We start from the raw sequence: 15,656 nt of genomic DNA on the forward strand, positions 1-15,656 counted from the left end.
CATCTGTCTCTGGGCGGGCCGAGGGAGGCTCCCGAGGCTGGGGGGCCGGGCCGGGATGGCGGCAGCGGCGTCCGGGGCCGGAGCAGGAGCGGCCCAAGAGAAGCAGTTTCCGCCGGCGCTGCTGAGCTTCTTCATCTACAACCCGCGCTTCGGGCCGCGCGAGGGAGAGGTAAGTGGAGCGGGGGCGCGCGTGGGCGTCCGTGGGCGGCAGAGGGCCCCAGGTAGGGGGGCTGCTGGATGGGGTCCGGCCCGGGCAGCCGCGGGGTGCGCCTGGGGTCGTCGCTTGTCAATCTCCCCTTACCGACTGGCCTTTACCGGACTGTTTTGTGCTGGGTGTGCGGCAGGGCCCAGACAACGCGGGCAGGGTCTGGTTACAGATCCCAGATCAGTGCCTGTTTACTGGATGAAGGTTCGTCGGGCTAATCACACAGGTGGAGTCTCTCTTCTCTTAACATCAACCCTGGATGATTAAAGTTGAGCTTTTGTCTTTGTTGCTGGAAGTCCTCCGCCTAAAAACGTAGAACAAGAGTGGGAGACGGTAGTCCTGTAATGCAGGCTTGGCGGATCTTCGGAAAGTTGGTTTTTTTTTGTTGTTTTTTTTTTCCGATTTAGTAAGTTAAATCGGATGGGAGCGGATGGTTTTGTTTTGGTTTTTTATCATTACTTTTTCAAGGTGGGGACGGTAACTTCCTCAAAGGGTGTCCGGCGCCAAGTTTTGTTGGCAGGAAATCACGGTCTTTTTAAAGGCTGCCAGTCCAAATGCTTGTGAACTTGCTGGGTTTAATTTGTGGGGAGGTGTATGTCTGTGCGCATGCACACACACTTATTTCTTACAAGCACTGATGTATTACAGATTAGCATGGAGAAAGAAATCCAGAGGTGGAGAGTTTCCAGCATCGTTGTCTAATTTAGTTCAGATGGCATAGGACTTACCAAATATCACAATTGCCTTTCATGCAGGTGGGCGTTTGTTACACCCTGAAGAGAAGATAATCTTTGTTTTTCTAAAAGGGGCTTTTGTTTTGTCTTGCCAGCTAGCACATATGACATGAGAGGTTGACACTAAGTATTGTCGACAGCTAAGACAGAAAAAATGCTTATGTCAATGTTGTGGTTCTCTCTCTTCATACTTTAGGAGGAAAATAAAATTTTGTTTTATTATCCAAATGAAGTAGAAAAGAATGAAAAAATTAGAAACGTTGGATTATGTGAAGCTATTGTACAGTTTACAAGGTAATACCTTTCAATGCGCTTTTGCAGAGCTCAGTGAATTCTTAAAACTTCCGTTAGGGGATTGTCGCTAACATTCTTTTACCCTTTTTAGGACCTTTAGTCCATCAAAACCTGCAAAATCTTTACATACGCAGAAGAACAGACAGTTCTTCAATGAACCAGAAGAAAATTTCTGGATGGTCATGGTATTTACATATACAGTACACTTTTCTGAATTTGTATTATACAGTTATGGGTGATCTTTACCGTTAGGAATTCAAGGAAGTCCTCTGGTCATTGCGTCAGAGGAGAGTTACGGTACATTCAGTAGCAATTTAAAAATCAAACTCCTGTTTGGTGTATTTGTTTTGGGGGGCTCCTTTAAGAAATTTTGGTGTTGGGACTTGTTCAAGTTTATTTAAGTTAGGGGAAAATGTAAAAACACATATAATTGATTCCTTAAATCAAAATTTGCAGGTTGTTCGGAATCCTATCATTGAAAAGCAAAGTAAAGATGGAAAACCAGTTGTTGAATACCAAGAGGAGGAGTTGCTGGTAATGTGTCATTTTTTATTTCATATTTTTAGGGAAAAAAATTGTCACTATCTTGAGTAACTGACTTGTTCAGATTTAATTTATGTCACTTTGGCAGAAGTTTCTCAAGGTCGGCACAGGGGAATGTTGTGCTTGTTTCCATGAGCACAGTCTTATAAAAACATGTATGTGCCGTCTCTTACCACTGCCTTCCTCTATTCATCTGTGTTTGAAGCCCTCCTAAAAATTAGACTTGTTTGCTCAGTCTTCTCTTTGCAACTCCATGGACTGTAGCCTGCCAGGCTCCTCTGTCCGTGGGATTTTCCAGCCAGGAATTACTGGAGAGAATTGCCGAACTAGGCTTCAGTTCAGTTCACTCGCTCACTCGTGTCCGACTCTTCGGGACCCCATGCATGGACTGCAGCACGCCAGGCTTCCCTGTCCATCATCAACTCTCAGAGCTTGCTCAAACTCATGTCCATCAAGTCAGTGATGGCTCTCCAACCATCTCACCCTCTGTCGTCCCCTTCTCCTCCTGCCTTCATTCTTTCCCAGCATCAGGGTCTTTTCCAGTGAGTAAGTTCTTCCCATTAGGTGCCCAAAGTATTGGAGTTTCAGCTTCAGCATCAATCCTTCCAATGAATATTCAGGACTGATTTCCTTTAGGATAAACTGGTTGGATCTCCTTGCAGTCCAAGGGACTCTCAAGAGTCTTCTCCAGCACCACAGTTCAAAAGTACCAATTCTTTGGCACTCAGCTTTCTTTGTGATTCAACTCTCACATCCATACATGACCACTGGAAAAACCATAGGCTTGACTAGATGGACCTTGGTTGGCAAAGTAATGTCTCTGCTTTTTAGTATGCTGTTTATGTTGGTCATAGCTTTCCTTAGGCTTACTGGTTCATAATTGAATTTAAATACCTCTTAGTTTCAGCACACAACTATTATAGGACCATGTGTATGAAGATTCTGTTGCTTTACCAAGCATCACTATACCTTTACTATGCAGTTGATTATTTTTTTGCTTTCCCTCGAATGAGATCTGTGCTGTTTCTGTGCTGTTTGTAGGACAAGGTTTATAGTTCGGTGCTCCAGCAGTGCTACAGCATGTACAAGGTAAGCACGACACGTTTTCTAGGTTGAGAGTCTAGCCACTTACCCTGATTTACGTGGGTCATTTAAAATAATTCTTAATTCTTTACATGACTGTAAGGTAACTATGTGTTACGGGGAAGAAATAATGGGGCCTGTGAAGCAGCATTGAGGTTTATGCCTGTACAGAGAGAGCCCTTTTCTCTTACCCGGCTTGTCCTAAGAGTATATCTGCATCAGTGAATGATAGAATCCATGTTCTTAAGGAAAGTAGAGAGTGCAGAGATTTGTATGATATAAGAAGTCTAGCAATATTGTTTATATAAAGTGAAACTTAGATATGAGTTCAGATTTTTTAAAAATGCCCAGAACAATTGGGTGATTTTACAAAAATTACATTATCCCTTAACAGTGTTTTGATATTTTGTGACTTATAACTCAGACTTTCTAATGTAAATATTTTCTATATTCAAAAAAATTGTGGGATGAAATAAGCAGAAATAATGTAAAAGAAAATGAAGAACTTGTTATATTGGGAAATTGAAGGACAAAAATTTTTTTTTCTTAATCTTTTACACCATTAGCTTTTTAATGGTACATTTCTGAGAGCCATGGAAGATGGAGGTGTCAAGCTCCTAAAAGAAAGATTAGAGAAATTCTTCCATCGAGTAAGTATTCAGAATTTTATTTGTAATCTTGGTAATTATCAAACTGACTGTTAGAGAAATACAGACAAGTTTGCTTCTCACATACAAACAAACCTAGAAATTGGAGTTGGTGTGGAGACTCAGGCATAGTGGGACAGAATCAGACCAGTGAGGAAATAGATTTGTATTTGTTTTGTTTTGTTTTTTTTCAGCTTTAACCTTAAGTTTATTTTCTTTTTTATTTATTTTGCCACATGGCAAATGGGACCTTAGATCCCCAACCAAGGATCAGACCTATGCCCCCTGCATTGGAGACCCAGAGTCAAACACTGGATCGCTAGGGAAGTCCCTAGGTTTGTACTCGTGAATCAGAGCTTCCTGCCAGTTGTGCACAGCTCCTTAAAGCACCTTGGAGATGTCTTCTGGCTTCATCCTTGACCCACCTGTGTCTATCAGTGCGGGCTTACTCCAAAGCAAAGGAAACTTCCTTGGGGTGGATTGGTTCATTAGCAAAATCGCACATTCTCGTGGATCAATTGTGTTCATTAAACGGGCGTCATCTGTACTGACTTAAGGTGAAGTTTGCAGCTGTAACACAGATTTTTCTCCCCTTCATTGTTCTCCTTCTCTCTCTGTCAGTTTTGCATATTTTATGCTGAAAAAAGTGAAAGAGTTGGTCACTCAGTCATGTCCAACTCTTTGCAACCCCATGGACTGTAGCCCACCAGGTTCCTTTGTCCATGGGATTCTCCAGGCAAGAATACTGGAGTAGGTAGCCATTACCTTCTCAGGGCATCTTCCCAACCCAGGGATTGAACCCCAGTCTCCTGCATTGCAGGCAGATTCTTTACCATCTGAGCCACCAGGGAAGTATCCCTGGTCAAATTCAGTTTGTCTTAGAGGAATGAGTCTCAACTGATCTTTCCCCCTATACTACTTTAATGTCTGTCTGTGAATTATTTTGTTTTTATGAATTACTTTTGTTTGTCTCTTCACTTTAATGATCATAATTGTTGACTCTGACTCTCCCCTGGCTCCTGTTCTCGTCTTTATTCCTCTCCTGTCCACCATCACTGACTGCATGCCCTTCCAGTGTGATTTTAGTATAAATTGGTCCATAATACCATGTGCAGAGGTCAGTCTAATCTGAACAGCACTAATAAGGAATTAAACACCTCACAGAGAGAAAACACAAAGCTGAAAGGACACTAATTACATTTGAACTTAATTTTTTGAAATTGGTACTGAGTCCATATCCAGTTCCCTGTGGTTCACCTCCATGTTGATCTTGTAAATGTGCTGTTTGCTAGCGTATACTTGTACCTCAAATTAAGACCTGTTATTTTCAGCTGCCAGAGTACTAGCTTCTGTGTGCTGTTAGTAAGTTCTATGCCTTATTTTTTCCTGCAGTATTTGCAAACATTGCATTTGCAGTCCTGCGATCTACTCGACATATTTGGTGGGATCAGCTTCTTCCCATTGGATAAAATGACTTATTTGAAAATCCAGTCCTTTATTAACAGAATGGAAGAAAGCCTGAGTATAGTCAAGTACACTGCCTTTCTCTATAATGATCAACTCATCTGGTAGGTACTCCCGTGTTTTAGGATCATAAAAACAGCAGTGACTGGATTGATAGCAGGTTGTCAAACTGGAAATAACAGCCAGGGGTGGGGGTGGGGTGGGAAGCGCCTTTCTAGATATTGTCAAAATAAGGCAGTGATTGTTTAAACCAAAATTAGGGTAATTTTGTTTAAAATTACTGAGCAGGGGCGTTTAAAACTGGTTCCATGAATGATGGAGAAAATGTTAGGTTTAAGAATCCTATTTTGATTTTGGTATTTTTCCAAAAACATCTTCAAAGAATCAGTATAGTAAATGTGATTTTCATAGTTTCTTTTAAAGAAGCTAGTATTTTAAAACATCCAAGAAGTTAAAGGTACTATAAAGTCAGGAAATTAACCCGCTGTCATCAAGCTATATTTGGGTCTTGTCTCCTAGGGGCAAAAACATAATTTCTTTGATAAAAGTGTTGCTACTCAAGAAGCAAAGATAAACTGTTACTAAATGTTCTCAATGACCAGAGACTAAACCCCGGAAGAGCTGTGTGAATGTGCCTGAGCCCTCTGGGGCCCTAGCCGCGTCTGGGGGGCCAAGCTGTTTGCAGCTGAGAGGGGTCTGCCCCAGATGAGCCTGAGGTTCCTGGGGCCGGGGCCAGCTGAAGGCCCTCCTGCTCAGAGCCATTCTGTTTGAGGGTTTGTGTCTCGGGCTCCTCGTTTGTGCTCCGTGAATGTTGATGGCAGGGAGTGTTCCTGTGCTGACAGGCCAGGCTTCTAACATAACCTGTGACTTACCTGGGAAAGAAGAGAGGGCCTTGAGGCCTTGGGGTGTCACGCAGAGGCTTGGTTTCTATCAAGGGAGATTTCAATTTAATAGGGGGGGGGAAAAAAACCCCAGATACAGACTCATTGTTTATATCCTTACCTGAAAAAGTGATTTTGGATCAAGTCCAATAGCGCCTGCTGGATTCTCTGCACTTTTCCACATGCCACTTACTTTTGTCTCGTTTCAGAGTGGATGGTTTCCCTGAAAGTTTGTTTCTTTCTCTGCTTGCTTTGTGCCTACTCTGAAACTGAGAGAATTAACACCCACATACATGTCTGAGACATAACAGGACCGAGTTCTTTGTCCATAGCATGCACTGTATTCAGGGTGGTGGGTGAGAGGAAGCGTGACCAGTAGCCCAGAAATCTGGTACCTGGAGCAGAGTGGCCATCAGCTGCTGATGCTCCCTGGATAATCCCATGTAAAGAGTCAGAGATGATGTTTAATCACAAAACAGTGGGCAGACGGAAGACCAATTCCAATCTTTTAACACAGTACTTTTCTGATGTCGCAGGAGTGGATTAGAGCAAGACGACATGAGGATTTTATACAAATACCTCACCACATCTCTGTTCCCGAGGCATATCGAACCTGAGGTATGATGGGGTACTGATCTCTAGAGACAGATGGAGAAATAGGTGCTTAGGGGAGTGGAGGGGCGTGGTGGGGGCAGCTCTGATCTGCAGTTGACACTGTCAGTGTGACGTTCAGTGACGGAGCTGTCTGCTGGCAGCCACAGAAGTGCTCCTAGGACCCCTGCAGACACCCAGGCCCACCTGTGCTCCAGGCCTTTGTATAAAACGGCTTAGTGTTTGCATGTGAGCTGCACACACACACATCCTCCCCTGTACTTTGAATGGTCTCTAGGTTTTTATAATAATACAAAAAAATAAGAAAAACCCTGATACAATGTAAACGTTATATAAGTAGGTGCCAGCATGTGGCAAATTCAAGGTTTGCTTTTGGAAACTGAAGCTTTTCCTCCCTGTTTTCAACCTGCAGTTGGTTGAATCCGCATAAGGTGGAATCCACAGGTGTAGAAACCTCTTGTGTCACTGAGCACGGAGAGCTACGTATGCCAGCTTTTCTGCATTTTGTTCAGATGCAGTTGCAGAGGTGTAAGGGAAACCCGGATCTCTAGGCTGGGTTCTGGGAGCCCTCGGAATGCCCGCGACCTTGGACAAAACAGTGGTCTTTGCACCTGCGAACAGGAGATCCAGCCCCGAGTTGATTTTAGACTGCCTGCCTGGCTTTTCCACTCTGGCACCGATTCTCCCACTTTGCTGCACAAAACTGTAAATAATACCACAGTGCTTTCCCCAAAGCATCCATTTTTAGCTTTAATTAGGTCAAGTATTCATAAGCCATGAAATTATCATTTGACCCAAGGGTGCATGCGTGCACACACACACTCTCCCTTGCTCTCTTTTTTAAGGCCATGACTTGAAATAACAGGAAAATATCTTTTAGATAAGAAATCTCAGGTTTTGAGAAGGACCCAGTCCTGCCCTGACTTCCCTTCTAGGTGGTTTGAATACAGTGGCTCACGTTGCTGGAGTATATGCTATACACCAGACACAGTATACGTACCCAGAAAACTTGCATTATCTCATGACATCCTGAGAGCTGGGGACCTCACCTCCATCTTACAGAAAGGAGACCCAGCCTTGAGGGGCTCCCATGACTCACCCAGTGCCCCCCACCTAGCAAGCGACAGAGCCAGGACTTGATCTCTGGGTCCGCCTGATGCTAAAGCACCTGCTTTCAAACACGCCCTCAGAAGGACCCTCAGGAGACTTTCCCATGGAGGGGCGGTGCTGTTGTAGCAGCTGAAAACTCTCTTGCTGCTTTATTAAACTTCTGAGAGCCAGATTTCTAAAACAGAAGCGTAAACGGGGCAGCGGGTGCACGGACACGGGAGGACGTGGCTCAGTGCAGGCTGCATCTGTGAGAGTTAGCTTTGTGTTCTTACTCTCACATTTGACAGTGTGTTTCAGTCTTTCAAATTGTATGCTAAAACCTTACCTGGGCTAGAAGAACATCAGAAAGTTTTAGAATAAACTTTAGCGAGCATGACTGTTAGATTTGGATTTTTTTTTTTCATTTCCTACACATATTGAAATAGTGTGTCTTCAGCAGAAGAAAACAGGAATGTGATACAAAGAAAAACCTACAAGGAGCCACAGTGTCATGACCAAAGGCAGGGACTTGGAAGTCAGACAGGCTTGGGTTTGCTACCTGGCCCCTCCACTCAGGAGCTGGGCGCATTGGTGAACTTCTTCCAACTTGAGTTTCCGCTTCTGGAAAATTGGGAGAGGGCATTCCCCACAGGGGTGAAACAAGATGAAGTCAAGTAATTGACGTCATTGCCTAGCACGCATCAGCTTTCGGTTGTTGCTGTCAAGCCCATATGTGGATCTTGGGGTACAGTGAAGTTCTGGTTAAAACCAGTGAGTCCTTTTGTACCTCTGTAATCCTTCTCCCCCACCCCTTTTTTTTGGTGGGGATGAATATGGGAAACTGATACAGATACGTGGCATGGAGTCAACCAGTAGATACGAATGCTGTTTCTCAAAGCGTTGAATATAGAAAATCTAAGAAGTCACATGTCGATATTAAATCTGTTTACAGTTGGCGGGAAGGGATTCTCCAATAAGGGCAGAAATGCCAGGAAACCTCCAACACTATGGAAGGTAGGACTTCTGCCCTCTGATAGACAGTACTGGATTTTATTATCTTTTCTGGTAAAGATAAAATCACAAACACTGAATTGCCTTTGTGCTGCTTTGCTGACAATAATCAGCAAAGGAAATCCTTTTGGCTGCAATGAATTAAAACTATTCCTTTTTTTATTTTCTGATGTGGTGTTTTCTAAGTAGTGTCTAGCTTCCCCCAAAATTTGTATAGTCCTGCTTATATCTGCCTGACTGAATCAACGCATCCCTGTGCTTGCTTTTCAGATTTCTCACTGGCCCCTTGAACCTTAATGATCCAGAAGCAAAATGCAGATTCCCCAAAATTTTTGTAAATACAGACGACACTTACGAAGCTCTGCACTTAATTGTTTATAAGGTAAGAGTCGTCTCTCGCTCCACGGTTACAGATCAGTGCTAAAGTAGATCTTTCTGGCACAGCTTCCACCGGGTACACCAGTTGGTGTGCAGGCCTCTCACATGATCCTTGGAACAGCGTCCTTGCAAGTTCTAATTGCTGTAAAACTCGAAATGGGTGCTTTCTGGAGTAAGAGGTTTATTTTCAGTCCCCGTGGAACAGCTCCATGATTTGTGAGAGGGTCACTGTCTGCGGCCATGACTCACAAGTCCTGCCAGTGGACGGGTCAGGCCGTAAAGGCCGCTGCCACCTGTCATTTGACGCCTGCCCACCCTTCAGTGGATTCTGCCTCCGCTCTGATTTTAAAGCTGTGGGCTTGCTAATTCACAAGGATAGTCTTGAGTTTCCATCAGGATGCTGTCTTATCAGGATGTAAGTTTACATTGTGTGGTCGCTACGTTGTTTCAGACTCTCTGCAACCCCATGGCCCATAGCCCGCCAGGCTCCTCTGTCCACGGGATTGCCCAGGCAAGAATACTGGAGCGGGTTGCCATTTCCTTCTCCAGGGGATCTTCCTGACCCCAGGATTGAACCCATGTCTCCTGCATTGCAGGCGGATTCCTTACCACTGAGCCACCAGGGAAGCCCCATGTTTATGTTAGGTTGGGTGGTTTTTATTTGGCTACATCAGGTCTTAGTTGCGGCACAGAGGGTCTCTGATCTTCGTGAGCAGGCGCAGGCTTCCAGCTGGCCTCTGGACAGTCATGCGGACAGTACAGCACCTGTTTCTCCCAGCAGTGACAGGTGACAGCGTGGGGCGTGTTGCCTTCCAGGGAGGCTCACCCAAGCCGTGACGTCCAGAGACTGGATGCAGGCCCCGCTGACCACCCTCATGGCCGACTATCTGTAGCTGGCCTCCCAGAGGCCCAGCTGACCTGCCTGAGCTCAGGGCCACGGGGGGTTGCTGGTCTGTTCTCTTTCGTTTTGAAGTCTTCTCCTCGTCTGGTTTTGGCATAAGGGTGATATCCTGTTTTTGAAGGCTTTCTGAAGGACAGGTGTGAATTCTTCACGTTTGGTCACAGCAAAGCCTGCATCTGGGCTTGCTCTGGGGGCGTGTTTAAATCATTAATCAGCCTCTTTACTTCCTGTAGGTCTTCTCTGATTTTCTTTTCCTCTGAGTCAGTTGTAGTAGTTGTATCTTTTTAGGAATTTGTCTGCTTTAGGCTGTTCAAGTTGCTGGTGTCCAGTGTTGTCATGTCATATAGGCTTGTACTGTGGTCTTTCAAAGGCAGCAGTGCGGTCTCCCGTCTCACTCCTTTCAGTGATGGGCGTCTTTTCTCTCCTGGGTCCAGATGGGCCATCTAAAGGGTTTTCAGTTTGGTTGATCTTTTCAGAGGATCGTGTTTTGGTTTCATTTTTCCGTCTTGTTTTTCTGTTCTCTGTTTCAGTTTATTTCCATTCCAGTCGTCACATCCTTCCTTCTGCTTGCTTTGTGGTTAGTTTGTGCTTCTTTTTTCCAAGGGCTTAAGATTGAAGGTTGTTACTGATTTGAGGTCTTGCTTCTTTTTTAATATATGCGTTCACAGCTGTAATAAAAGACTAGAATAGTAAGTTGTAGTAGATTGCCTTTTACAAGTGTTTCTCCACCTGCTGTCTGCCGAGGGAAATTTCCCTCTGGAAATTTGATTATTTTTTATATTTTTCTCCACTTACAATGTTTCCCTGGGGAGAGAGATTATTAATATGTAGATGAGGGCGGTGAATTGGGCAGGATTATCCATGAGTTGACGGTTGTCAAGAAAGTGATGGTCCTTGGGGTTCATGTGTACCTTTTCCATGTACATTTTTAATGTATTTGAAATTCTTCAACTTTTTTAATAGACTTTAAAAGGGCCATTTTTTTTGTTTTATTTCCTTTAAATAAACCTCTAAGGGGTCAGGCACACAAATGTCCGATGACAGACACAAGGGAGGCAAGCTGGGTCGGGCTTCGGGACCCTGTGTCACACAGAGGGGCCCGTGTCCCAAGGAGGCCAGGTAGTGGCCGGAGTGAAGAGCAGAGGCCCCAGGTCTCTGGATGCCTGAGGGGAGGCTGGAAATTGGGATTTTGGTAGCAAACTAGTTGGCATCTAAGTCAAAATGACTTGAAACAAAAAGAAAGACCTATATTGGGTGGAACTGGCCTGTAAGCCACCTAGTTTGTAGCCTCTTCATGGGCAAATTATGATTACCATTCACTTACAGAGTAGCATAAATGTCATTAGCTTTGACCACGCGAACATGAAGTTAGAGCTGAACAAGTCTGAGAAGGAGAGGTGCAAGGACACAGGGAGGTTAATGTCCTCATTAAAGAGTGGCTGTGACTGGAGGCGTGAGGACTGAGCCGCCTGAGGCTGTGAGGTGACTGTCCAGCGGAGGAACTAGAGTGGCTTAAACCGGGCGGGGGGCGGGGGGTGGGGGCGATGGCTGAAGAGGAGCCATCCGTCGCGACAGCCAGAGGTGGTGGTGCTGCAGCCATCTGATCTAGAACAATCCTGGTGGTTGCCGGAGGAGGAAGTCCTTTGCATTCTCCTCGCAAACCTGTATGCTCTTTTTCCAGCTGCCTTGAGTTCTTGTTGTGGCTCACAGACTTCTCTGCTTGCAGAGCACGGACCCTAGAGCCTGTGGGCTCAGTTGCCCCAAGGCACGTGGAATCCTAGTCCCCTGACCAGGGCCTGAACCTGTCCCCTGCCCTAGAAGGCAGATTCATAACCACAGGACCACTAGGGAAGTCCCAAGCCTACATGTTCTGTTTTGACCTTTTTTTTTTTTAAACACCATTACATGACTTTGATAAATTTAAATGTTTTTTGGCTGTTTTATTTATGATCTAGCTTGCTGTAGGTTCCTGCTGCTTCTATCATAACTGCAGTATTTGCTATAATAAAAAAAGCAAGACAAGTGACATTAATTTGCTGGGGTTTTTTTCAAACACACACACACAGATTAGAATAATGAATACCCAGGTACGTATCACAGAGCTTGATTCATAATATGGTAATAATATCTCCCGCCTCTACACATTTTGTTTTTTTGTTGGAGCATTTTATTTATTTATATTTTTTTTTGTTAGAGCATTTTGAATCATCCTGTCGTTCCCCTCAGAGTTCATTTTGCACCTCTAACTACTAAGGGCGTCTGTTTTTACATCAGTACCTGCCATTATCATGCCTGACCAGAATAAATAATACTTCCTTAATATCATCTAATATCCAGCCCCATCTAGATTCCTTCAGTTGACTTTAGAAAGTCTTTAGAAAGTTGATATGTTTAAAAAAAGATTCAAACAAGGCCACTGTGTGTGGTTATTTCAGTCCTCTTCTTTTGTACCATTTCCTAATCTTGGTTTCTTTTCATCCCAGGCCATGAGTGCAGCTGTGTGCTTCATGATCGATGGTAGGTACACACATGTATCTAAGCCTTGTCTCTTTACACTTTGCTCCCCTCCGTTCCTGAATGATAGATATGTTGTCGTAGCAACACAGAGGCCGCATTAAGCCCTGTCGCCCATCGAGAGCCTCTGCCGTCGTCACTAGCTGTTTCTAATACCACTAAAGTCTCAGCTTGCCTGCTTCTGTGCCTTCTTGCCCATGAAGCGATCACAGGGAACACCCACCTCAAAGGAGCTTTAGAATTAAGAGGTAATACTTGTGCGGACCAACGGTACTGGGCCCGTGAGTGCTGCTGTAGTGTTTGTTAAATAAGTATTTGACCTTCCTTTTACTGAGGGCAGCCAGTCAGTTCACTACCCTGCAGGGCGTGCTGCAGTCCACGTTCACAGTGCAATGAGTCTTTGCCTCTTTTTCATCTTAAATATAACCAATTCTGAGCCCTGTGTCTCTTCCTTTTCAGAGGGCAGAGGGCTCTGATCATTTCATTGTTTTATTTCCCAGATCAGTAGTTTGCATATTGTTGTTAAGACAGTGAAATGAAAATCAAGCCCGTTAACCCCTGGCCCCCTGACACTCACTGGTATTTCTTGAATTAACTCGTAGCCTCCATTCAGCCCACACTGGATTTCTGCCGAAGACTGGACAGCATCGTGGGGCCCCAGCTCACAGTGCTGGCATCTGACATCTGTGAGCAGTTTAACATCAACAAGAGAATATCTGGGTTTGTACTCTGCTTCCTGGTTACTTTCAAGCATTTAAGTGGCTTTGGGTGAATCAGGGTGGCTTTTACTTAGAACGTGGATGGTGTTTTCTGCATCCAGATGACACACGTGCTGTTTGGCCCTGTCTGCAGGGCTTCCTGGGGAGCTGTTCCCCGGTTTTTCTGCCCCACGATGGTGGCTGGGGCTGGGTCTTAATGCATCGCCTCTGCCCTCCCCGATGGCAGGGTGAGTGCGTGGGGTCAGGTCTGCCAGCTCCGCCCCTGGTCTTGGCCTTGTGCACCCCTCCCCACGGGCCCCACCCAGGCTGTGAGGTCCACGCTGGCAGTGGTGGTCAGCAGGGCTTGGCTTTGCGCAGACAGAATGCACTCGGCCTCCTGTGCAGAAGTGTTTTACCCAGTGAAGTTGGCTGTGACATGGGCCAGTACGGGTTTTTCTTTAGTCGGCAAATAACTGAGTGACTACCGTTCATAAAACACTGTACTTGAAAGAAAATCATCACAGTTAAAATATTTTTGGTTTTTAAAATGCATACTTGAGCTCACTGGGAAATTCAGTCATATTGAATACGTCACAGATATCCAAGAAGTTACTGCTGAATGTTATGTCTTAACTGAGGTTCTTGATTTGAAGGCCTAGCCGTTGAAAACTCCACCTTAGCCATTATACACGCAGGGGTTTGACACTGTGGCTGTATAGCTGGGGTAATACTATGATATTTCAGAAACTATCTTTTCAGTCTAATTGTTCTTTCAGAATGTTACCATCTGAATAACATGTGTTCACAGGTCTGAAAAAGAACCCCAGTTTAAGTTTATCTACTTCAACCATATGAATTTAGCAGAAAAAAGTACAGTTCACATGAGGAAGACACCTAGCGTGTCACTCACATCTGTCCATCCGGATCTAATGAAGATTCTGGGCGACATCAATAGTGATTTCACAAGGTAATTCTCACCCCCTCTCCAGTTAGGTGTCTGCTCTCTAGTGAGAATCAGCTCCAAACACCAAGTGATCCCAGGCCCCTTCAGAGGGCGAGTGTCATCAAGCCCAGGCATGGCTGGTCACTCCCAGGGGCCTGACTCCCTGACCACTTCAAGTCGCTCAGCTTTCCTGTTTCTTATTTCAGAATCTTTGTCACAGTCCAGCTGTGCGTATAAAATAAACAGTTGCGTCCTGACACTCCTGTCTTGCAGAGTGGACGAGGATGAAGAGATCATCGTGAAAGCCATGAGCGATTACTGGGTTGTCGGGAAGAAGTCCGACCAGAGGGAGCTGTATGTTATTTTGAATCAAAAAAATGCAAACCTGATTGAAGTCAATGGTAAATAGGGTGTGGTGTTTGAGCAGAGTTTTAATGCTACTGACGTTTCACAGACTCTCTTTTCAGTGTGCTGGGAGCGTGTACGCAGAGCGGGCATGACTGCTCAGATTCTCAGGCAGAGGCCCCTGTTGCTCAGAGGAAACCGTCACTTGGTCTCTTTTTCTGTAACTTAGTTCCTTGAAAAACGTATGTGAAAACCTTGCCTGTTTCTTGGGAAACTTGATACAGGCCAGAAGAAAATTATTTTCGCTAATGCTGAAGGAAAAAAAAATCCCATGGCTTTATACACCGTGTATTAAAATGTGCATTTTGGGAGATCCCTGGTTGCCTAGTGGTTAGGGTTAATAGCTGATGCATTAGGAACGACAGCGGTTAATATGCGCCTCATTGAAAATGGGAATCGAGTGTAACATCCAAAGAGTGATGCCTCTGTGGGGCTCCTGGTCCTCGACTCAGGGCTGCCGCTAGAGGTTTTGTGTGCTTGTGCCAGATTCCTCGAGGTTTCAGAAGTTGTACTCCTGACCCCAACGCATGGATGTCCTGGGCACTTTGGGCTCAAACTCTCTCAGGCCTAAAGAGATGTTAAATAGTGATCAAGTCTCCTGTGTGTCAAGCCTTTTTATCTTTCTCTTGATTTACAAACATATCAAGGCTTCTAAGATTTAAGGTCACATTCGATGAAGACCTTTATTTAAATTTCCAGCTTTATTCCCAGAGAATTATCAGAATAAGGTACCGATCTATATCCTAAAACCTCTTAAGTGAGAATTTCTTCTCTTACTGTTTTCTGTCCTTTTTGCAGAAGAGGTCAAGAAGCTTTGCGCAACGCAGTTCAACAACATATTCTTCCTGGATTGACTTCACAAGGGCTCCGCGAAACAACTTTTAAAAAGCAACTCGGCAGGCATGCTGTTTCCCACGGCTGGTCATTGGTCATATTATTGACTGGATTAATGACAATAGTAAAGCAATACTTGCTCTGAAGAGTCAAATTTCTACTCAGTCTGATGATTCCTGAGGTTTTTAGATTTTAAATATTTATGGGGAATTAAAGGTAGTCGGCTACATCTCTGTCATTCCATTCTTTTGACGTTCTGTGAATATTTTACTGGAAAATAAGACTAATAAATTGTTTAAGACGTTTGTAAAAATCCTGGTCTTGCCTTGAGTCTGTGCTTGCTGGTTTCTAGACCAGGGAACTTTGAAGGGGAGGAAGAGGTGAGTCAGCCCGCTCACTTGGTGACGACGGGTGGATCTG

The 15,656-nt window shown here is 44.6% G+C and overlaps 1 protein-coding gene across 2 annotated transcripts; it reads left to right on the forward strand.

Annotated features, from left to right (window-relative positions):
* Positions 1–33: 33 nt before the first annotated feature.
* Positions 34–15,549, forward strand: CCZ1 (CCZ1 homolog, vacuolar protein trafficking and biogenesis associated). Of its 2 annotated transcripts, none has more exons than XM_015103822.3 (15): positions 34–169; positions 1,136–1,233; positions 1,325–1,418; positions 1,690–1,767; positions 2,818–2,865; positions 3,426–3,509; positions 4,899–5,074; positions 6,388–6,469; positions 8,505–8,566; positions 8,834–8,945; positions 12,326–12,359; positions 12,959–13,076; positions 13,863–14,021; positions 14,271–14,398; positions 15,201–15,549. In XM_015103822.3, the coding sequence occupies exons 1-15, from the start codon at positions 56–58 to the stop codon at positions 15,254–15,256; spliced, it is 1,443 nt and encodes a 480-aa protein (XP_014959308.2). In that variant the 5' UTR covers positions 34–55; the 3' UTR covers positions 15,257–15,549. The 2 variants fall into 2 exon arrangements, with proteins under 2 accessions (XP_014959308.2, XP_027817580.1); XM_027961779.2 differs by having other exon boundaries at positions 14,271–14,351.
* The last annotated feature ends 107 nt before the right edge of the window (positions 15,550–15,656 follow it).

Source organism: Ovis aries, chromosome 24 (assembly GCF_016772045.2).
Source record: "Ovis aries strain OAR_USU_Benz2616 breed Rambouillet chromosome 24, ARS-UI_Ramb_v3.0, whole genome shotgun sequence".
Lineage (NCBI taxonomy): Eukaryota > Metazoa > Chordata > Mammalia > Artiodactyla > Bovidae > Ovis > Ovis aries.

Bases quoted from the DNA above. Each gene is read 5' to 3' on its own strand.
- CCZ1 (XM_027961779.2), top strand. From the start codon at position 56: ATGGCGGCAGCGGCGTCCGGGGCCGGAGCAGGAGCGGCCCAAGAGAAG. The intron at 1,234-1,324 runs GTAATACCTTTC...TACCCTTTTTAG, and splicing joins GCTATTGTACAGTTTACAAG to GACCTTTAGTCCATCAAAAC. The intron at 2,866-3,425 runs GTAAGCACGACA...TTACACCATTAG, and splicing joins AGTGCTACAGCATGTACAAG to CTTTTTAATGGTACATTTCT.